The following is a 16,841-nucleotide window of genomic DNA, read 5'->3' as shown; positions in this document are numbered from 1 at the left end:
GTTCTTGTCCGTTGAGAAAGAATGTACTTTATTTTAATTTAAATTTAAATTAATGGCAGAAAAGAGACTGGTAGGGGTACAGATTTTCAAACGATTTCATGCAAAACGGGCGAGCTAACTTTAACGACTCTGATAATCGATAAAGGAAAAGAGAAAATCTGCCATCTTAAATCCGCCATCTTGAATTTCTTTAAATTGTTTTATTTTAATACATATCCTAAAAATCAAAGTGAGTGGACTGTAAAACGAAACCCCCTTACGAAAGAATGTTTAAAGATAGATAAATATAAAGCAATGGTGAGAAATGGCTCGATTTAAAAATGTAGCCCGCCATCTGACGCTCGTGTGGAACTTTCAAAATGAAAATAAAAGCGCAACAATGGACAGGGTATCTGCGAAATGACTGTATGATTATCTTGTGCCAGTAATAGAGGTACCCGTATTCCCAAATAGAAAAACACATTAAACAAATCTTAATATTTTCCTATGTTTTTTATTTAGTAGTAATAAGCCAAAGTATTGCAGCGTAATGAACAAATTTAACATGCCGAGTTTTATACAGATATATCTTCAGGCTCGACAACAGTGATCTGTCCCATGTGACGTCGGTTGGAGAAATTGTTATTGCGCGTGCCCATGTAACAGTACTCCCCAGGCTTCGTGATGCGGAAACACGGCGGGTTGCAGGAGGCTGGGGCGTTGTTCAGCTGAGCCTGCAGATCATTCCCAGTGTAACACCCTTTATTGAGGTGAAGATTCAACTTAGCAGCGTTGAAGTCATCAATATGGTCAACCACTTCAAGAGGCAAGCTGGAACAAGCTTTTGGTTTGAGAGAGCTGCATCCTTCCTTTACCCAACAGACGTTAGTACGATCCGTACCTAAAATAGAAACCACGTCAATTTAGACTGTTACATTACTTTTTTAGCTTAGCTTTTGCCTACAGACTGTATAGACTGCTTTTAAAGGTAATTTAAATCAATTCGCCTCTCTCGGCAAGGGACGCCTTTCCTTTCAACTCAAAAGTTAAAGAATTAAAAAATAAAATAAAAAAATAAATAAATAAAAAGCAATAATATTCAGTTTTTGCAATCTGGCTGCCAGCTAGAAAAGGAACATCATTCAACATGAATTGTCAAATTTTACGACGTGGTCTAATTTAAGGAATTCTTAAAAAAAAAGAATAAATGAATGAGCGTTACTTTGGGCTAAAGGAAAGTGGTCGTAATAATGATGTGATCGTAAGGCGTGGCTCTTCGAAAAAATCTGTTTGCTACAAAAAAAAAAAATAACACGAATATTCCTGCACACTGAAATAGTTATATCTGGAATATTACTTCCTACGAGATGGAAAGTGGTTTTCTAAGTAGACATTCCTATCCAGGCTTTGTTCCTTTGTATATTCAATTCTATTGTTTTCATTAAATAATAAAGAACAGGGCATTTTTTTTCCTTACGTGCTGTTCCTTCTCCTTCATTGTTTTGATTGTTGTTTGAACCTAAAAAATCAAAACATCAATAAATCGCAAGCCTTGTTTCCCTGATTCTTTCATACCTCTATTTGGCATGTTACGGAAAAGTTAAAAAGGGCAGTTGAAGGAATTGTACCAAGGAACATATCTCGCGGATCTCAAAATAAACCTCAGAATAATAACGTACAATGTCGGATATACCTTTGGCCTGGGCTTATGCAACTTCGTGACAGGTTTTTGGTGGTCTACTAATAACTGGGGGAGAACTTATATCCCTGACCCAATAAGCGGCATAAAAAAGGTTTGGAATAAGGCGTAGAAAATCTGTGCTGGGCAGGGCTTATATCGATGTTGGAGTGGGGGTGGGGGGGGGGGGGTGGGGTGGGGGTATAACTGGAATATTAATTTCGGGGGGAGGGACTTGCGCGGGTGGGGGGGTTTCATGCGCTTCCTGTGTGCCGGGATCGTAAAATAATACATACTCATAGAGCAAGCATCAAGCATGCCATAACAAGTTCGTCTGTCCCGTACAATAATTATGTAGCGATTTACAATGAATAAAAGTCTTTCTCTCACCTGACCAAACGAAACACACCACATCATCTGTTGTAACTGAAATGCGTTCAGGAGTGAAGCGATATTCCATGGCTGGATAAGCCTGCACAATGTTTCCTCTCTTTCCCATTCCTCCGATGTAGTATATCTTGGAATGCTGATATTTTAGAGGAAGAGTGCTTCGCGGTTTAAGAAGGATCACGTGACTCCTGTCCTGGAATGTTCGGCCGAGTTGCGCGGTGTTCAAAGCGAGTTGTAGATCTGTTTTTCCGTCAACGGTTTTCGTCTTTGGGTTATTTGTGACGCTGCGGAGACAAATAGAAAAATATCTTTAGTTGTGTATGTAGAGTTTACCAGGCAGTTGAGGGGTGCTGAGGTGGAGGGGTGAGGGGTGAGGGGTGAAGGCAGAGGAGGAGTGAAAGAAGAGAATGGGAGGGGGAGACGGTTTTCATCAATAATTTGAAAGATCAGCTTAATGCACGCTTAGGTTAATAAATTTACAGGACTTGGAAACTAATATTTTATTAATATAAATTAATAGAATTATAAGTGTTTCATCACTTACTTTTTATTATTGCTGGCATCAAATTCACGTGGAACGTCATCAGTGGTGATGTTGTATCTGTGAAAAAGACGCGCAATCATATTAATCTGAAAGCAGGGCAGGAATAATTAACTATAATGTTTTATTCAGAAACGGTAGTCAATAGTTGAAATATTATGATGGAAAACACGCTCACTGGTCGCCTGATTATTTATTCTTTATTTTTTTTTTAGATTATTCTTTTAACGCCTTTTAATAATTACGGGCAGCAAACTTGTCAATAAATTTCATTTCGTTATAAAACTTTAGATTTATAACGAACAAAGATGATTCTAAAGGGTTCACGTTTTAGCTTAAGTACAAACTGGCGTAAAGTGCAGACCTAATTAATCCTGTTCAATTTTCACCATCGATCCGCTCTCTTAACTGGTTCCCTAGTATTTTGTCTGCGTCTTGTCATCGTTTCAAACTATTAATTTTAGGTTTCTTTGATTGTAGTTTCTAATTAGAAAAAGAAAGATGTAAATAAATTACAGAAGGCTTTAGACACACGTCTCTGAAATTTCTTTTAAAAACGTCAATGCTTAACTAGCGTGACTGATCAATATCTTATTTCTCCTAAAAATAATGATAAACTGTTAATCTGACAGGTTATGTGAACAAGAATAATCAACAACCAAGGGAAGCTCTTTTAATGTACCATTTCTACTTGATTTAATTGATTTGTTGAGCAAGGGTGGGGCTGAAAACGCTAACGTTTGACAATAATATTGCTCACCTTAACCGCAACACACAACGCTGAGTGGTGTTGGTTGGGAAGCAAGGAACCTTCCACTTGTAGGACGAAAACTTGCCCTCCATGTTCATTCCATTGTGGTTAACGACAGTAGATGGGGCGTAGATCACCTCAGGGCGTTTGTGACGGAGGACAAACTGTACCTTTCCGTCAGCTCCTTGTGATAGCGTATGTGGCTCGTATGGTAAGCCTCTTGCCAGCTTCATTTCACCCATGTTATGACAAGTGCTCAACACTCCAGCAGTTTTCTCCAAGTAGTTCTCGATGAATTGTGTCCACCTCCCTCCAGCTGCTTTACACGAGTCGGCGGTGATGTATTTGGCGACGCAGTGTTTGGCGAGACTGTTTTGATTGTCTCGTGGGCAAACAGGATTTCCTTGCAGTGTAGTTGGCATAATGCACATATCTAAGAAATAAAATTTTATGGAACATTATTGTTAAGTTGCTTGCCTTTCTGCTACACTGGATGAAGCCTTTTTTAAAATGTCTAGTAGTAAAAGAAATACAATCGGTACAGCCAGTCACTTTAAGTGGTAAAATGAACCAACTTTAAAACAAAACCATTGGTTAAAATTAGCATAACACGACTGAGAAAGGAAATTTCTAGGCTTCCTATCCCTGTTAGAAACTTTATCTAGCCTGTCAAACAAAAAATAACGTAGGAAATTCAATTCATCGCGCGATGAGCGTTCTGGCCAATCTAAAGTGTCAGCAAGTCTATTGATCAGCACCTAGATTTGTCATGACAATGGGTTAAGAATGCACTGTGGATTTAACTGAAAACTATAATTCAAAGGAAAAATTAAGAATTTTTGAGTCAGCCATAAAAATGGTCTGGAAATCACTAATCAGCTGAAAAGAACATAACATTCATGCATGGCCAGTGATGAAACAGTATTGACAAGGCAGAAAGCTCAAATTAAAACTTACATTTGTATCCATATTCAGGACTGTTGACATATTTCTTCATCAGATCCTCGGCCTTCTTATTGCTGACCATGATAGCAATGTCCTTCCACGGAGTAGGGCCCCAGTAAGGATAGTAATCGCGTTCCTCGGGGACTTCCAAGCCCCTTCTTGTTCCTGCAGGGTTTTGTCGCGTGTATATCGGCAGATCACCTTTGAGTTGTTGGTCAGCGGTAAACAAACCTGCGGCACGAGTAAAATTTTTCAGTTTTATTGATAATTTACACTTTACAAAATAAAAGGAGAAGATTTAAGCTATGCTTACGTACAACAGAATTTTAACTTTACAATTTAGATTAGATTTATTCAAATTTGCTTATCTAGACGTTTTCCTCAAACGGAATTACTTTCCAAACATAAATAATCAAATCAAATCAAAATCAATCTTCAAAAAATTTCAAAATCTTATTAAAAAAAAAAATCTTATTTGTCTTAAAAGCTTTATATTTTTCTGTTTCGTATTTGATTTCTAAAATTTGTTTAAAGTGGTCAAAGTTGGGTTTAATTCCTTTTCGCCTACAGGTCCAAAGATACGTTTTTCCTAAAATTATTATATAGTTTACCAAGTTCACGAGTAAAACTTGTTACGATCCATCAGAATTTCTTGTTTGGGCTTTTAACAAAGAGCCAAAGAGGGAGAATTATAAGCTGAAAGTTTATCTTCTAACGACAGAATTTTGACTTAGCTCCTTTTAAGACTGTTCCAATACATATAATACTCATACCTTTGTTTCTTTCTCTGCGGAAATACGCCTGATAGTAATTGGCTGGCTCGTGAAGTCCGCGGTCTTTTCTAATGTAGGCATTCTCCCTCGCTCCGTTTGCAAAGTTCTGAGTGTTGAGTGTCTGACCGTTTCGAATCGTGTGATATTCAAACTCCCTGTTCACATCAGCGGTAGCCATCTTGCCCTCGGGATACGGCTGACACATGTACTGTAAGATAACTTGAGTTTCCACTCTGTCGTCTGTCTTTGGGCCAGTCCCGTGTTGATTTGTCCACATGATTTCTACTTCGGTTTTGGCCTTGGCATCGCATCCGCTCATGTAGAACTCCTGAAAAAATTACAATAAATCAAAATATAAATAAACAAATACACAATATGTAATATATAAAGGCGAGCTACTCAACGTCTGGGTAATTTAAAAATCTTGTGTTAATTACAGTGGAAATCTGATGTAACAAACCACTTTATAAAGGCTGGTTTTCATTGCTTGTTTTCAAGCATAAGAACAAGAAAACAAAATTGCTCGTTCTTTTTGCGCTTATTCTTATTTCTAGTGAGACCACTGAGCATGAGGAAAAATGACTGTGTTTATTTTTTACACGCTTGTGCTTTATATCGAATGACATTCTATAGGCCAGCCAAATTTATTAACATTACAATGTATTGGAACAGAATCCCTTTATAACGCCCCCTCGTTTTTAACGAGTACATTTTCCAGCCTCTTAGCTCTTCGCGTTTCACCGTATTATAAAAACGTTTTATTTACACCACAATTGTATTAATTACCATTGGTAGCTGCCTAAACTCTGGAATATTGTCACCAGGGTTTTTGTCCAATTTGTCTCCGACATTGTATCCAGCTTTACCGTTATTCTGAAAAAGTAAACGTTACTTCAGTATTTGAATGACTGTTATTATTGCCCTAAATTTCTGGGAACGACAACTTTAAATATGTGCAACTGGTTTGTAAGATCTAGCTGACAACGTAAAAAAATAACTAAACGAAAATTTTAACGGCTTTCCTGGTTGTCAAAGTTCTTCCTTTGCTAGGATCAAATCAAATCAAACATTGCAAACTAGTTATCACACCTTGTTGGATCTCATTTTGTAGTTTGCGCATTTTTGACAACTGACAGGTCAGAATTTAAAGCAGAACGTACATAATACAATACAATACAATACAATACTTTATTTAAAGTGGGAAACATGCTTAGCTTAGAATAGCTAGTTTACAGATGTTCCACTAAAATAACAGATAAAAGAAAACTAAAATAGAATCCATAAGAATGTAAAAATATATAATCTAAAATTAAATGTTTAAATGCACTGCCTAAAAATATTATTGTGTCTACTATGTTAAAAATGCTATATATAAAAAACAATTTACATCTACTCGGCTAAAAAGTTTAAAAGTTTACAGTGCGTATCCTTCGGACAAATTCATTTTTACCAACAGTGGCCCTGATTTCTTTGGTAGCTCGTTCCATATTTTTGTGGCAAGTAGCGCCATGACTTTAGTCCGTACTTGGTGGTATTTACTTTTGGCAAGGCCAACATATTTTCACCCCTAAGATTGTAACTACAACTTCTTAATGAATAGGTTCTTAATGCTAGGTGGGGCTTTGTTACTCAGGCAGTTATTATAGTACACAAATGTCCTGAATTCGTCTATTTTGCAGTGTCTGGGAACTCATTCGTTTCAACAGTTGTTCGTATGACGATATCTTATCTTTAAAAACATAACGTAATGCCCGTTCATTGACTTTTTCCAGTTTTCTGGTGTTTCTTTTCCCGCAATGGTGCCAGACTTGAGAACAGTAATAAAAATGTGGTAAAATGAAAGAACGATACAGCGACTGTTTTGTTTTTAACGGTTAAATGTTAAATAATTGTTATCTAGACATTTTATGTTATTTAGATTCAATACCTGAACTAAAACTAGAATAACATCGTCACTATTCTCGGTTTTTACCATGATTAGTTCCCCCACTACTTACAAATGTCCCTCAACATTTGACTGACACATAGCGACCCATAGTGGCGCAATCTTATGGAACAGTCTTCATTTCAACGTAAGACAAGCATAACAAGCAAAGTGCTTTGGGCAATTCAAAGGTTTTCTCAAACAAGTACTCTAAGACACGGCATTCGTGGAAAGCAGGTCTTCATTAAAATCTTTCCACTCTATAGCCTATAATTAGAATACTATTATTGAGTAAGGATTATGTGTAGTAATTTTATAGCTGATGGTTCTACCGTGTTTAAATACACTGTCTGCTAACACACGTGGGCATGAATTAATTCCTTGCATTTATAATAGTTTTTAGAATTCGATGATGTAAAACAGGGCAATATTCCTAGTCTACAGGTTTTCCAGGTGGAAGAAAAGAAATAATCACGACTAGGAGATGCAAGTAAAGCCAATTGAAATAACCAGGTAAGAACATGGCACAAAATGGGCGTAATGGTGTCCTACCTGTGAATCAAACAATCTGTTTGCGTTCCTGACGTTATCTTGGTTGCCATTCAAACGGTTGTTGGATCCTGGTGGAAAATGCATGTACATGTCTGACATGCAAGGTACCATAAGTACAGCCAGGAGACAGCCCCAAATGACAATAGTCCTCATGACCTGAAGAACAAACCATGAACTAATAAACGACGACATGCATCAACTTGAAAACTGCCAGCTTCGCAATAGAGAGGTTAAGCATGACGTTTATTTTTCCCGCGAACGGCAAAAAATTCAACTTCTGCCGTCTGCCGTTCGTACGCGGTTTTTTAGTTTTTTGTTTGTTGTGAACTCAACATTAGTATATATCTATGTGGGTTTTTCCCTATTTCTATGAGGGATTGATTTTAGAATTCGATAAAAAGGTAGCAAAATGACCAAAATGATTGCAAAATGAAAGGCAAGCTCGCGTTTGCCGTATAACGTCAAGCTTAATCTCTCTATGATTGAAATATTCCCTGCGTCTGTATCTCCGACTTGAAAATACCTATTTGGAGTTATATTTATAAATTGTACTACGTTTTCTTTCGTAGAATGAAAATAAATAAATGTCATTACCTGAAGCTCTCGTTCCTCGTCACTTGGTTAGTATCTTCAGCTTCAAAGTTCAGGTTTGCAAACTGGACTGAAATGTCAAGCTATTCCACAAGCGCCGACCGATCTTGCATCACGTCAAGTTGACCTTGTAAGGGTTTTTATATCACTCCAACAAAAGCAGCAACTACCGCAATTACGTAATTCTGATGTATATAAGTGATAATTGGCATTTATTCATCGAGGTGGCGGTGAGTGAAGGTTGTTCATCAAACCGCAAATGGGCGGGGTAAATATAGTTCACTGTTAAAGGACACTGAGAAGAGTTAATGGATTGTTGAAACTAAAACAGTCAAAATATCTTTAAATTCTGGCTAGAAAAAGCATCGTGAATTTCTGTTACGAAATAAGACGTGAAAAGGAGGAAAGGTTGCTTTTAATTTGCATGCTGGATAACGACTATATTAGTTACGTAACTTTAAGTAACCAATCAGAAAGCGCGAAAAATACTATTCATTGGTTTGGTGTATACTGATTATGGATACACTGACAAAACGACATAAAATAACAATACCAACAAGTAACAAAAAGCTACCATCTGAATGAATTTAAAAACATAGTTAATTGCATTATTTGCTGCTCATTGTAAAGCATTTTTTTATATTTTACCATTCCAGTGCTGTATAATGAAACTGTGGGTGTGTTTTTGTTCGCATAAAGGTAGTCAGCAATCTTCTAATGTTAATACAGGTCTATTGAAAAAGATATATACAAAACGAGCCCCAGCCAAACACTACAAAATTAAACGGTAAAAAAACGTTTAACTTGTATTTTTTTTGTCAAATGGTCGAGAAATACACAAGACGTCGTAACGTGCTAAAAAGAGTTTTACAGTCATGTTTTCGTCACTTCCGAATTCCAGCACCAAAAGCAAAAGCCTAGATGGTGTCGACAGATTCGAACTGGACCATAACAATGAGTGGCTGGTGCATAGGGTGCATAGTGTCTACAAAATTCTTTCTTGGGATAGCCAAGGCTATCGTGAAGCTCGAAAAAAGTGTAGCAGGCATGTCCAGGCGAGAGAGTTAATTGAACCATTTGTGAAGACGAGTCTCAAGCAAACCAATGACTACTACCTTTTTTGTTTATTTACTTATTTATCGATAATACAATCATTTACTATTTTAAACAAGAAGTTCCGCAATAAAAGGGATAGCACCTCTCACATTTCACACTTCTCGGGCGCGAAATGCAAATTTGTACTTTTGCAGTCGTGGCACCTTGTGGTGCCGAGCATCCTTCAAACTAAACATGCCTTGAAATGTCATGAAACCAAGATATATCATTTACAAAAATATGAAAAATAGCTTCCTAAGGTTTAACAGAATATTCCTAGCGAAAATGAAACACATTTTATCAGTAACAGTTGTGGAAAATACGCAAGTTGTTTGCAAGTTGTTTACGCTTTGATGATTGACTGACAACTGGGCGTAAAAATGGCCAGGCCAGGCCCTTTTAATTCCGGAACCTCTTGTTTAAACTACGAGTGGTATAACAAATACCCTGCTCACACTATTTAGAGGATTTTCACAGCATCCATATTAACGTTCCTAAAATAGCAAATGTTCCATGAGATTCGCACCATTTTTCAAAAGGAGAGTAAGTTCATTGGCTGGTAACACTAATATTGCCCTCGTGACGTCACGTTCAAACGCTCTATAACGGTTAATTTACACGATCAAGCTACATGTCAGGACCAAATTTCACCCTTTGAAAAAATTTCCAAAAGCCTCCAGCCATCTGCTTGAAAATGGGAAATGTTACTCAGGCACTATAAATATAAGATTGCGTCACCACGCAATTGTTGCGTTGTATCTTCTCAATTTCATGTTAGAAACACTAATATAAAAAACGGCTTTGAAAATATGCGTGGAAACTTGGCATGAACCTTGGAAGGAGATGAGTCAGTCAACTCTCTCTAAGACGGACACCTCTATAAGACGGACACCCAAGACGGACCCTGGTTATGGTCCCTGCCGGTTTTTTTAAGTCATTTTACTGTAACAAGACTCTCTGTTAGACGGACACCTCTCTAAGACGGACAACGGGCACTTTGAAACCGCCAACGGACACGCACCAAAAGTTTTTTTTTAGTGAGTTATACTTCAAAACATGGTGTCGACATATAGCATAGTACGTCAGCGCTTTTAGAATACCAAACTTACCAAAAACAATCCACTATAACGTATTACTTTTCTGTGTATGGGCACCAAAGAGGTAGTTTTATACTTACAGTATTACCGTTTGTAATGAGCAAATGAGTCGAATTCTGATATTATTTTTGTTCCACTTTTTAAGTTTTGCTAAATTAAGCGACTTAAAACAGACGTGTATCTGTTGTGCATAGCCGTTTAGCTTTCTCATCACAAAATTTCTGGTGTCAGGTTACCTCGACTCTCTATAAGGCGGACATCTCTCTAAGACGGACAGTTGGGGCCGGTGGGCCGGCCCGACGGTGTCCGTCTTTGAGAGAGTTGATTGTAATGAAAAGCCCCTTTTATAAGCGACAGTAGGAACCGTGAAAGAAACAGTTGAAATGCTAGAGCATGCGTGACGAGCTCGGATATTTGATCAGGCAAGTTCTTCTGCTTCATTTGTCAAAGGGAGCTTACCAAGGTACATATTTGCAGCCGAAGACTTATGTCGATCGGTGAGTCAGAAGAACCCGAGGGTTGCGAAACATCAACTTTATAAAATAAATCACAATAGGCAAAAATTACGCAAAAAAATTATATTAATTATTATATTATAATTAAGTTACAGTTCGATAACTCGAACCTCCCGCAAATTCGAGTTTTTTTCGATTCCCTTTCAAATTATTATCTTACTTATTTTCCCCTCGATAACTCCAACACCCGATAACTCGAACCATTTTCGAACTCCCTCAAAGGTTCGAGTCATCCGGATTCAACTGTATAATTTTGATGCCTTTTATAGCTTTCATTCAGTCTAAACGTTGAACGTTCTTCCCTAATTACTGTTATCTCTCTGCTATCTCATAATGTTCAGGCCAAAGTGGATTATTTAGGACAATTTAGTAAAACAGGACTTCCCAAACTTTACAGTGTGCCTTTCTTCAAAAATTTTTTTTGAAGAAAACGTATCTACAATTCCTTATAGAAAAAACGCTTATAAAATGTAAAAGCGTCTCTGACCTTGTTGTCTTATACGTATAATTATATTATTCTGGCTTTATTTTATAAAAGAAATAGTAAACGTCCACTTCCTGATACAAATTGGCGAACCTTGCAAAGAATTCGAAAGAACTTGCGTAAACGGTCGCTTGCGGCTCGGTTGACATCCACTTTTGAACTCTTCCAAAAGTTCTCTCGTGTTTGCATCAGATTACGTAGACATGCATGTAATTTTTGCTGTCAGTATATTTTGCTTGATTTACATGAGCCCATACAAGCACAAGTATCACCACTGTCCATTTTGACCGTCATCAAACGTCCCATATTCTTCTTCCAGCCCATTCCTGGCCAGGGCTAACAAAGGGGAATCTCTTGGGTGGATTGTCCTGCGTTCCTCACCAACAACCCTTTCATTAACCACAGGCGGCATATGGACGACATGGGCGCGTCCAAGCAGAATAATTACGGAAAGCACTATCACGCAAAGGAGAACCAAGTTCACCGTCACAAGCATCCAAATAATAGATGCAGATGAGTATGGCTTCTGAACTGCATATCTGACGTTCATGAAGGAAAAATGAAGGGTCAAAAGAACCAAGGCCTCCACTGTGTTTTCCAAAGGAATCTTTGGGTAAGAATCAATGAATGGCCTGAAGAAAAGCTGGAAGCACAAGGAGACCAACAATACAAAGCAAACTGCAATTGTCTGAAATGACGAAGAACGATCGATGAAAGAAAGGGAGAATGCGATCAGCATACGCCTAACAAGAAAAAATATCTCAAAATAGGAACGGAATTCTTTCTTGTATGGCAAGTAGATAGAACCTAGCCAACTATCCAAAGTTTCTTGCTCTTGAGGGGGAAGTTGGTCTCTTGTGGCAACATTATTCATCCGCAGGAGAGGTAAAAACACTCCAAAAGGGACGCCAATCACGAAAAGTACTAACGCCAACCAGCCTAAAACCTGTAGAATGGTGTAAACATGACCTTTACACTCCATCCACGGTGCCTCGCTTAAGTAATGGTAATTATTGTCCTCTCTGCAGCGAGCCAAGACAGAAGCCGTCTTCTTCACAATGGGAAAATAGGTGAGGTTAAGGGACACGATGGATAGTTGTAGACATGTATTCCGTAGTCGAAATTGCCTTTCTTGCACATTTTGAAGCCTCAGAACAACACACAAAAGGTATCCAAGACCATAATACAACCAAATACCCAAGATACAAATGGGAGGGAGAAGCAAAATAGACACAAGCTCGCCAAGCGGTGTAAATAAGCGAGGAATCACGCAAGCCAAACCTGAGAAACGGAAGTTAAACATATTGCTGATGTAGCGTTGAGCTTCAAGAACTTCAACCGGCCAGATATCATTGTTGGAAATCAATGCGTCCATGGTTTGGAAATAAAACAAGCTGATCTTCAGAATTCCACGCGCAGCTTTACCTCTTTCAGCTAAACCAACGAAGAGGGCTATTGTGTTGAGTTCAAGCAGCCAGGCTGGAATGATGTGGAGCATAGCTAAAACCGCCAAAAGAATTATTTGAGAAAATGAAAATACCACAGAAAGGAAACGCTTCCGTTCGTACAGAAAAAAGGCAACAATTAACAACACCATGGTAACGAAGGCAAGTGCAGCCAAGATGTAGACACTGATCTTAGTTTTGGGGCAGGCGTAGCAACGGATCCCTTGTTTGTAATAACCATCTTCACAGAGTGAACAAAACCGATCTTTACTTCCTGTAAGACAAAGACATGACTTTTTACAGACGGTAGATGGTCTCATGTTTTTCTTGACCGATTCAATCCAACAGTCGCAAGCGCCCGTTGGGGTACACGACGTGTTTACATGGGGATTTGTTCCCAAAGCATGTGAACAGTCAACAAGATGAGTCACGTTCTGATCACGTGATGACGGCCAATATCCCGCTTTGATGACCATGTTCTGAACAGGAAACATTTGATCCTTACACACTCCGCCTTCCATGCAAGGTAAACAGGTTTTGCCTGAGCCATAGTATCCAATATCACAAATACATAGACGGTAATGGTAATAACTAGGATCTAACACGACCAATCCGTTGTTGTAGCTGAGACGAGCATTGGGGCACTTGAAGTTATCCGAAGGATTTCTTCTAGTCAAAGTTGAAAGATCGACAGTGATGTAGTTGGGAAACGTTTCGCCTTTCTCGTTTTCATGCATGTAAGGATTTCCTGAAACGTCAAGGACTTCCAGAGAAGGCAGGTCTATATAATCTTCAGGAATTGGTCCTGAGAGATTGTTCGCGGAAACATTAAAATCAAGAAGAAAGAAGAACTTTACACTGGACCACGGAAGCGACCACGGAAGCGTTCCAGTCAGACTGTTATTCCGTAAATCGACAGATATTAAGTTTTTAAAGTCCCATAGCTTTGCTGGAATCGAACCAAGAAAATTGCAGTTGCCGATGTTAAGAATACGCAACGATTCTTTTGTCGATTCCACTGCTTCTAAGAGGGCATCCAAAGTCCAAGTGAGCTGTTTGTTGCCAGCAAGAAGCAGTACCTCCAGTGACTGAAACTTAATTCCTTTCTCGAACGATGATAACTGATTCCCACTAAAGTCGACAAAGTGAAGCACGGACAATGAACCAATGCTTTTTGGGATTTGTCCTGAAAAGTGGTTTCTTGCTAAGTTTAAATGCCGCAGGTTGGTCATGTTGCCAATTGTAGAAGGAATAGGTCCGGAAAAATTATTGCCTTGCAAAAGACACTCAATCATTGCAGGAAAGTACAATCCAAACTCATCAGGTAAAGTTCCGTTGAGTCCAGCGAGAGAGAGATGCATGAAACGTAAAGATGACAGGTTGAATAGGTTTTCAAACCCGCTAAAGGATGTTGCGGTTTCAAGATCAAAAAACCAGAGCTTTTTCAATTTTCCAATGCTCTTCGGTATTGAACCGTATAATCTCAGGTTTCCCCCGAGACTCAGAACTTGTAATTCCGTTAAGTTTCCAATTTCCTTTGGTATTTCTCCCTCAAGACCATCACCCTTTTGACAGCAAAGTTGCAGTCTTACCAGCGACTTCATATTTACCAAAATTTGGCCAGGAATTCTACCAGACAATTTGTTAAAGGCAAGTTCGACGCGTAGTAGGCTAGTCATATTGGGAGATAAAATTTCACTGAGATTGCCTACCAACCCTTTGTTATTCTTAATGCACAAGCCCTGCAAATTACGTAACTTCCACAGGCTTCGTGGAAGAGTCCCAACTAAGTTGTTTCTTGTCAAAAAGATGCTGACGATATAGCGACTGGTGTTTTCACAGGTAATTCCAAACCAAAAGCAGTGTGGTACTGAGTCATTTGTCCAGTGAGTGTTGTTGTACCAATTGTGACCCACTGTTTGGTTAAATATCTCCATTAGTACATTTTGTTCTTGCTGAGGTGTAAATGTTGTGTCCAACGTGGTGTTTGGTATCGGAATACCGTGAAGGCAGCCATAGGCAAATGTATCATCGTAGTTCAAAGGTGTTAGTCTCCTTTTCACGCCTGTAAAACAGACCAGCAGATTTCTTTTAATAAGTTTTTCTTTGGTGATTAGGAGAACGGCGTCGAATACAGAATCTTTTTTAACTATGATTTGAGCAATCGCGTTTAGATTGAACACTTACAGACCTTACAAGTGAAAAGGCAAGGTGAAACAACAACCAAGAATCGCCAATTATTGATAGCTGGGGGGGGGGGGGGGGGGGGGGGGCGATCGGAGCATCGTCGAGCCTCTCAAGAAAAAATGATCCAAGAACTAGAGAGATATACGAACAATAAGGTGTTTTGGTGTTTTTTTGTGGAAGAATAAAAACGCGAGTTCCGGACTATACAATTACTACATCAGTTTCGATTGATTCGACTGTAAACAATGTATACCAAAATACTGCATATTGATTTAATTCGCAAATTATGTTTAAACGAAGATTTTGCAAAAGGGCGTCAGTTAGTAATCCCCGAGTAAAGTCTACATGTATCTCGAGGCGAACTCATCTGGAGAGAAACTCTTGGATGGGGGAAAAAGTCCGTAAATATTTCTGATAATCACGACTTCCGTTTAGTGTCAGAAACCGAAAAACTGCTTCAGCGAAAAGAAAGCTTTACCAAAACTGTATCAACCGTGTGACTGACGAAGGTGTGAGTAAAACTTTATTTTATAGCTGCCATGAAACGAATAAAACGAAGTACGAAAAGGTAAATGACGTATAAAATACAATCCTTACGATATTAAAATTTGACAGAAGCTTCGATTTAAAATTCGGCTCGAACAAATCAGGTTTCGTTTCGAGGGAAACTAAACTTGATGTCGAGTGATAGGACTATCTCATAGCTAACAAACTGTATCCGTGCAGTGAAATTCTACGTTTACGCTGTTTAAGGCACTCTTCCAGACCATTGTCGATGGTTTTGCTGCCAAAGATGAATGTAGTTTCAAAGTTATTTGAATTACTCACCAGCAATGTTAGATTTATCTCCTCCAGATCTCAACGTGTGGGTTTGGAAAGAAAATAAGCTTGATGGAACCTCTGACAAACTGTTTCCATGAAGGTTAAGAGAATGGAATTCTCTACAGTAACCATACAAAGTCACAACAGCAGATAGTACGGCTAACAGAAGGCCCGTTTTCAGACAACAGCTTTGCACCATTATAACATGTACATGTATCAGCATTAAATTTGATAAACATTATCACACTAAAGAGATCAGTATAACGATTTCTTAATTACATCAGTCCAGTTTTGTGCGACGGTTGTCCAGCGGTTCGCCCCAGAAGATCACTCAATGTTTGATAATAAAGAAATTGAGATCTGGAGTTCACGTATGATTTCAGTCAAATACATCATTTCGAGTCAGATAAATAATAATTTTTAAGCTCGGTTCAATGCAACCACAGGGCTTGAACAATGTTTTTTATTTCATTTAAACTGGGCGCGCGCGCTGAGGCTTCCGCGCGCTCTTGGGCCTTATAAATCCAACATGCGATCGCGTACACATATTATGTTAAACGGTTTCACACTGAATAAGGACTATGCCCGAAACGTTTGTGTAAACTGCTCAAAAATAACACTTAAGCTTTTTGCACTATTTTTTATTTTTTTTGTTTTATAGTACCTTCTAAATAATAATGCACGCGATCGTGTTCTATTCGCGCTTCTTCTGAGGATTGCATTATCCTGAAATGATCCAAGAACTAGAGAGATATGGGGTTTTTTGTGGAAGAATAAAAACACATCGATAACAACATTTTCTAATATAGAAATGCTATGATTCGTGTACTAGTCGCTTCAGTCGGTAAACCCTGAAATACTTAAACAGTTTTCAATTTCTTTCTCAGTAACATGTTAGGAGAATTTGGAAAATGATGACCTCCACAGAGAATTTGCATGCCTTGCATGCCGAATGTGTCCTGTTATGTATATCGTTAATTTCTCTATTACGGCCTAGTAATAGGAAAAGCCGGGAAGCAGTGGCGACCCGCAAAGGAAAAATCAACTGTCAAAACTCAGCCCTGGCTACAAG

The 16,841-nt window shown here is 38.5% G+C and overlaps 2 protein-coding genes across 3 annotated transcripts; both read right to left on the bottom strand.

Moving 5' to 3' along the window:
* Window positions 1–473: 473 nt before the first annotated feature.
* Window positions 474–8,691, bottom strand: LOC144643270 (protein DD3-3-like). 2 transcript variants are annotated; one of them, XM_078502474.1, is made up of 10 exons: window positions 8,128–8,691; window positions 7,534–7,689; window positions 5,844–5,930; window positions 5,058–5,385; window positions 4,297–4,515; window positions 3,349–3,772; window positions 2,592–2,648; window positions 2,048–2,331; window positions 1,457–1,498; window positions 474–880 (listed from the first exon to the last, which is right to left on the bottom strand). In XM_078502474.1, exons 2-10 carry the CDS (start codon window positions 7,684–7,686, stop codon window positions 555–557), a joined length of 1,920 nt encoding a protein of 639 aa, XP_078358600.1. In that variant the 5' UTR covers window positions 7,687–7,689; window positions 8,128–8,691; the 3' UTR covers window positions 474–554. The 2 variants fall into 2 exon arrangements, with proteins under 2 accessions (XP_078358600.1, XP_078358599.1); XM_078502473.1 differs by lacking the exon at window positions 8,128–8,691 and having other exon boundaries at window positions 7,534–7,854.
* Window positions 8,692–11,445: 2,754 nt separating this feature from the next.
* Window positions 11,446–16,353, bottom strand: LOC144643267 (uncharacterized). The gene is made up of 2 exons (XM_078502469.1): window positions 15,776–16,353; window positions 11,446–14,825 (listed from the first exon to the last, which is right to left on the bottom strand). Exons 1-2 carry the CDS (start codon window positions 15,990–15,992, stop codon window positions 11,584–11,586), a joined length of 3,459 nt encoding a protein of 1,152 aa, XP_078358595.1. The 5' UTR covers window positions 15,993–16,353; the 3' UTR covers window positions 11,446–11,583.
* Window positions 16,354–16,841: the final 488 nt, after the last annotated feature.

This window comes from Oculina patagonica, chromosome 2, assembly GCF_052425735.1.
Source record: "Oculina patagonica isolate OP01 chromosome 2, crgOcupat, whole genome shotgun sequence".
Taxonomy (NCBI): domain Eukaryota; kingdom Metazoa; phylum Cnidaria; class Anthozoa; order Scleractinia; family Oculinidae; genus Oculina; species Oculina patagonica.
Note: the sequence above shows the minus strand (reverse complement) of the source record. Positions and strands in the feature narration are given on the sequence as shown.

Excerpts from the sequence above, each read along its gene's own strand:
- LOC144643270 (XM_078502473.1), bottom strand. The coding sequence starts at position 7,725 with ATGTCGTCGTTTATTAGTTCATGGTTTGTTCTTCAGGTCATGAGGACT. Across the intron at positions 5,386-5,843 it reads AGTTTAGGCAGCTACCAATG|GAGTTCTACATGAGCGGATG; the intron begins GTAATTAATACA and ends TAATTTTTTCAG. Across the intron at positions 4,516-5,057 it reads CCGCAGAGAAAGAAACAAAG|GTTTGTTTACCGCTGACCAA; the intron begins GTATGAGTATTA and ends CTCGTGCCGCAG.
- LOC144643267 (XM_078502469.1), bottom strand. The coding sequence starts at position 15,992 with ATGCTGATACATGTACATGTTATAATGGTGCAAAGCTGTTGTCTGAAA. Across the intron at positions 14,826-15,775 it reads AGATAAATCTAACATTGCTG|GCGTGAAAAGGAGACTAACA; the intron begins GTGAGTAATTCA and ends TCTGTTTTACAG.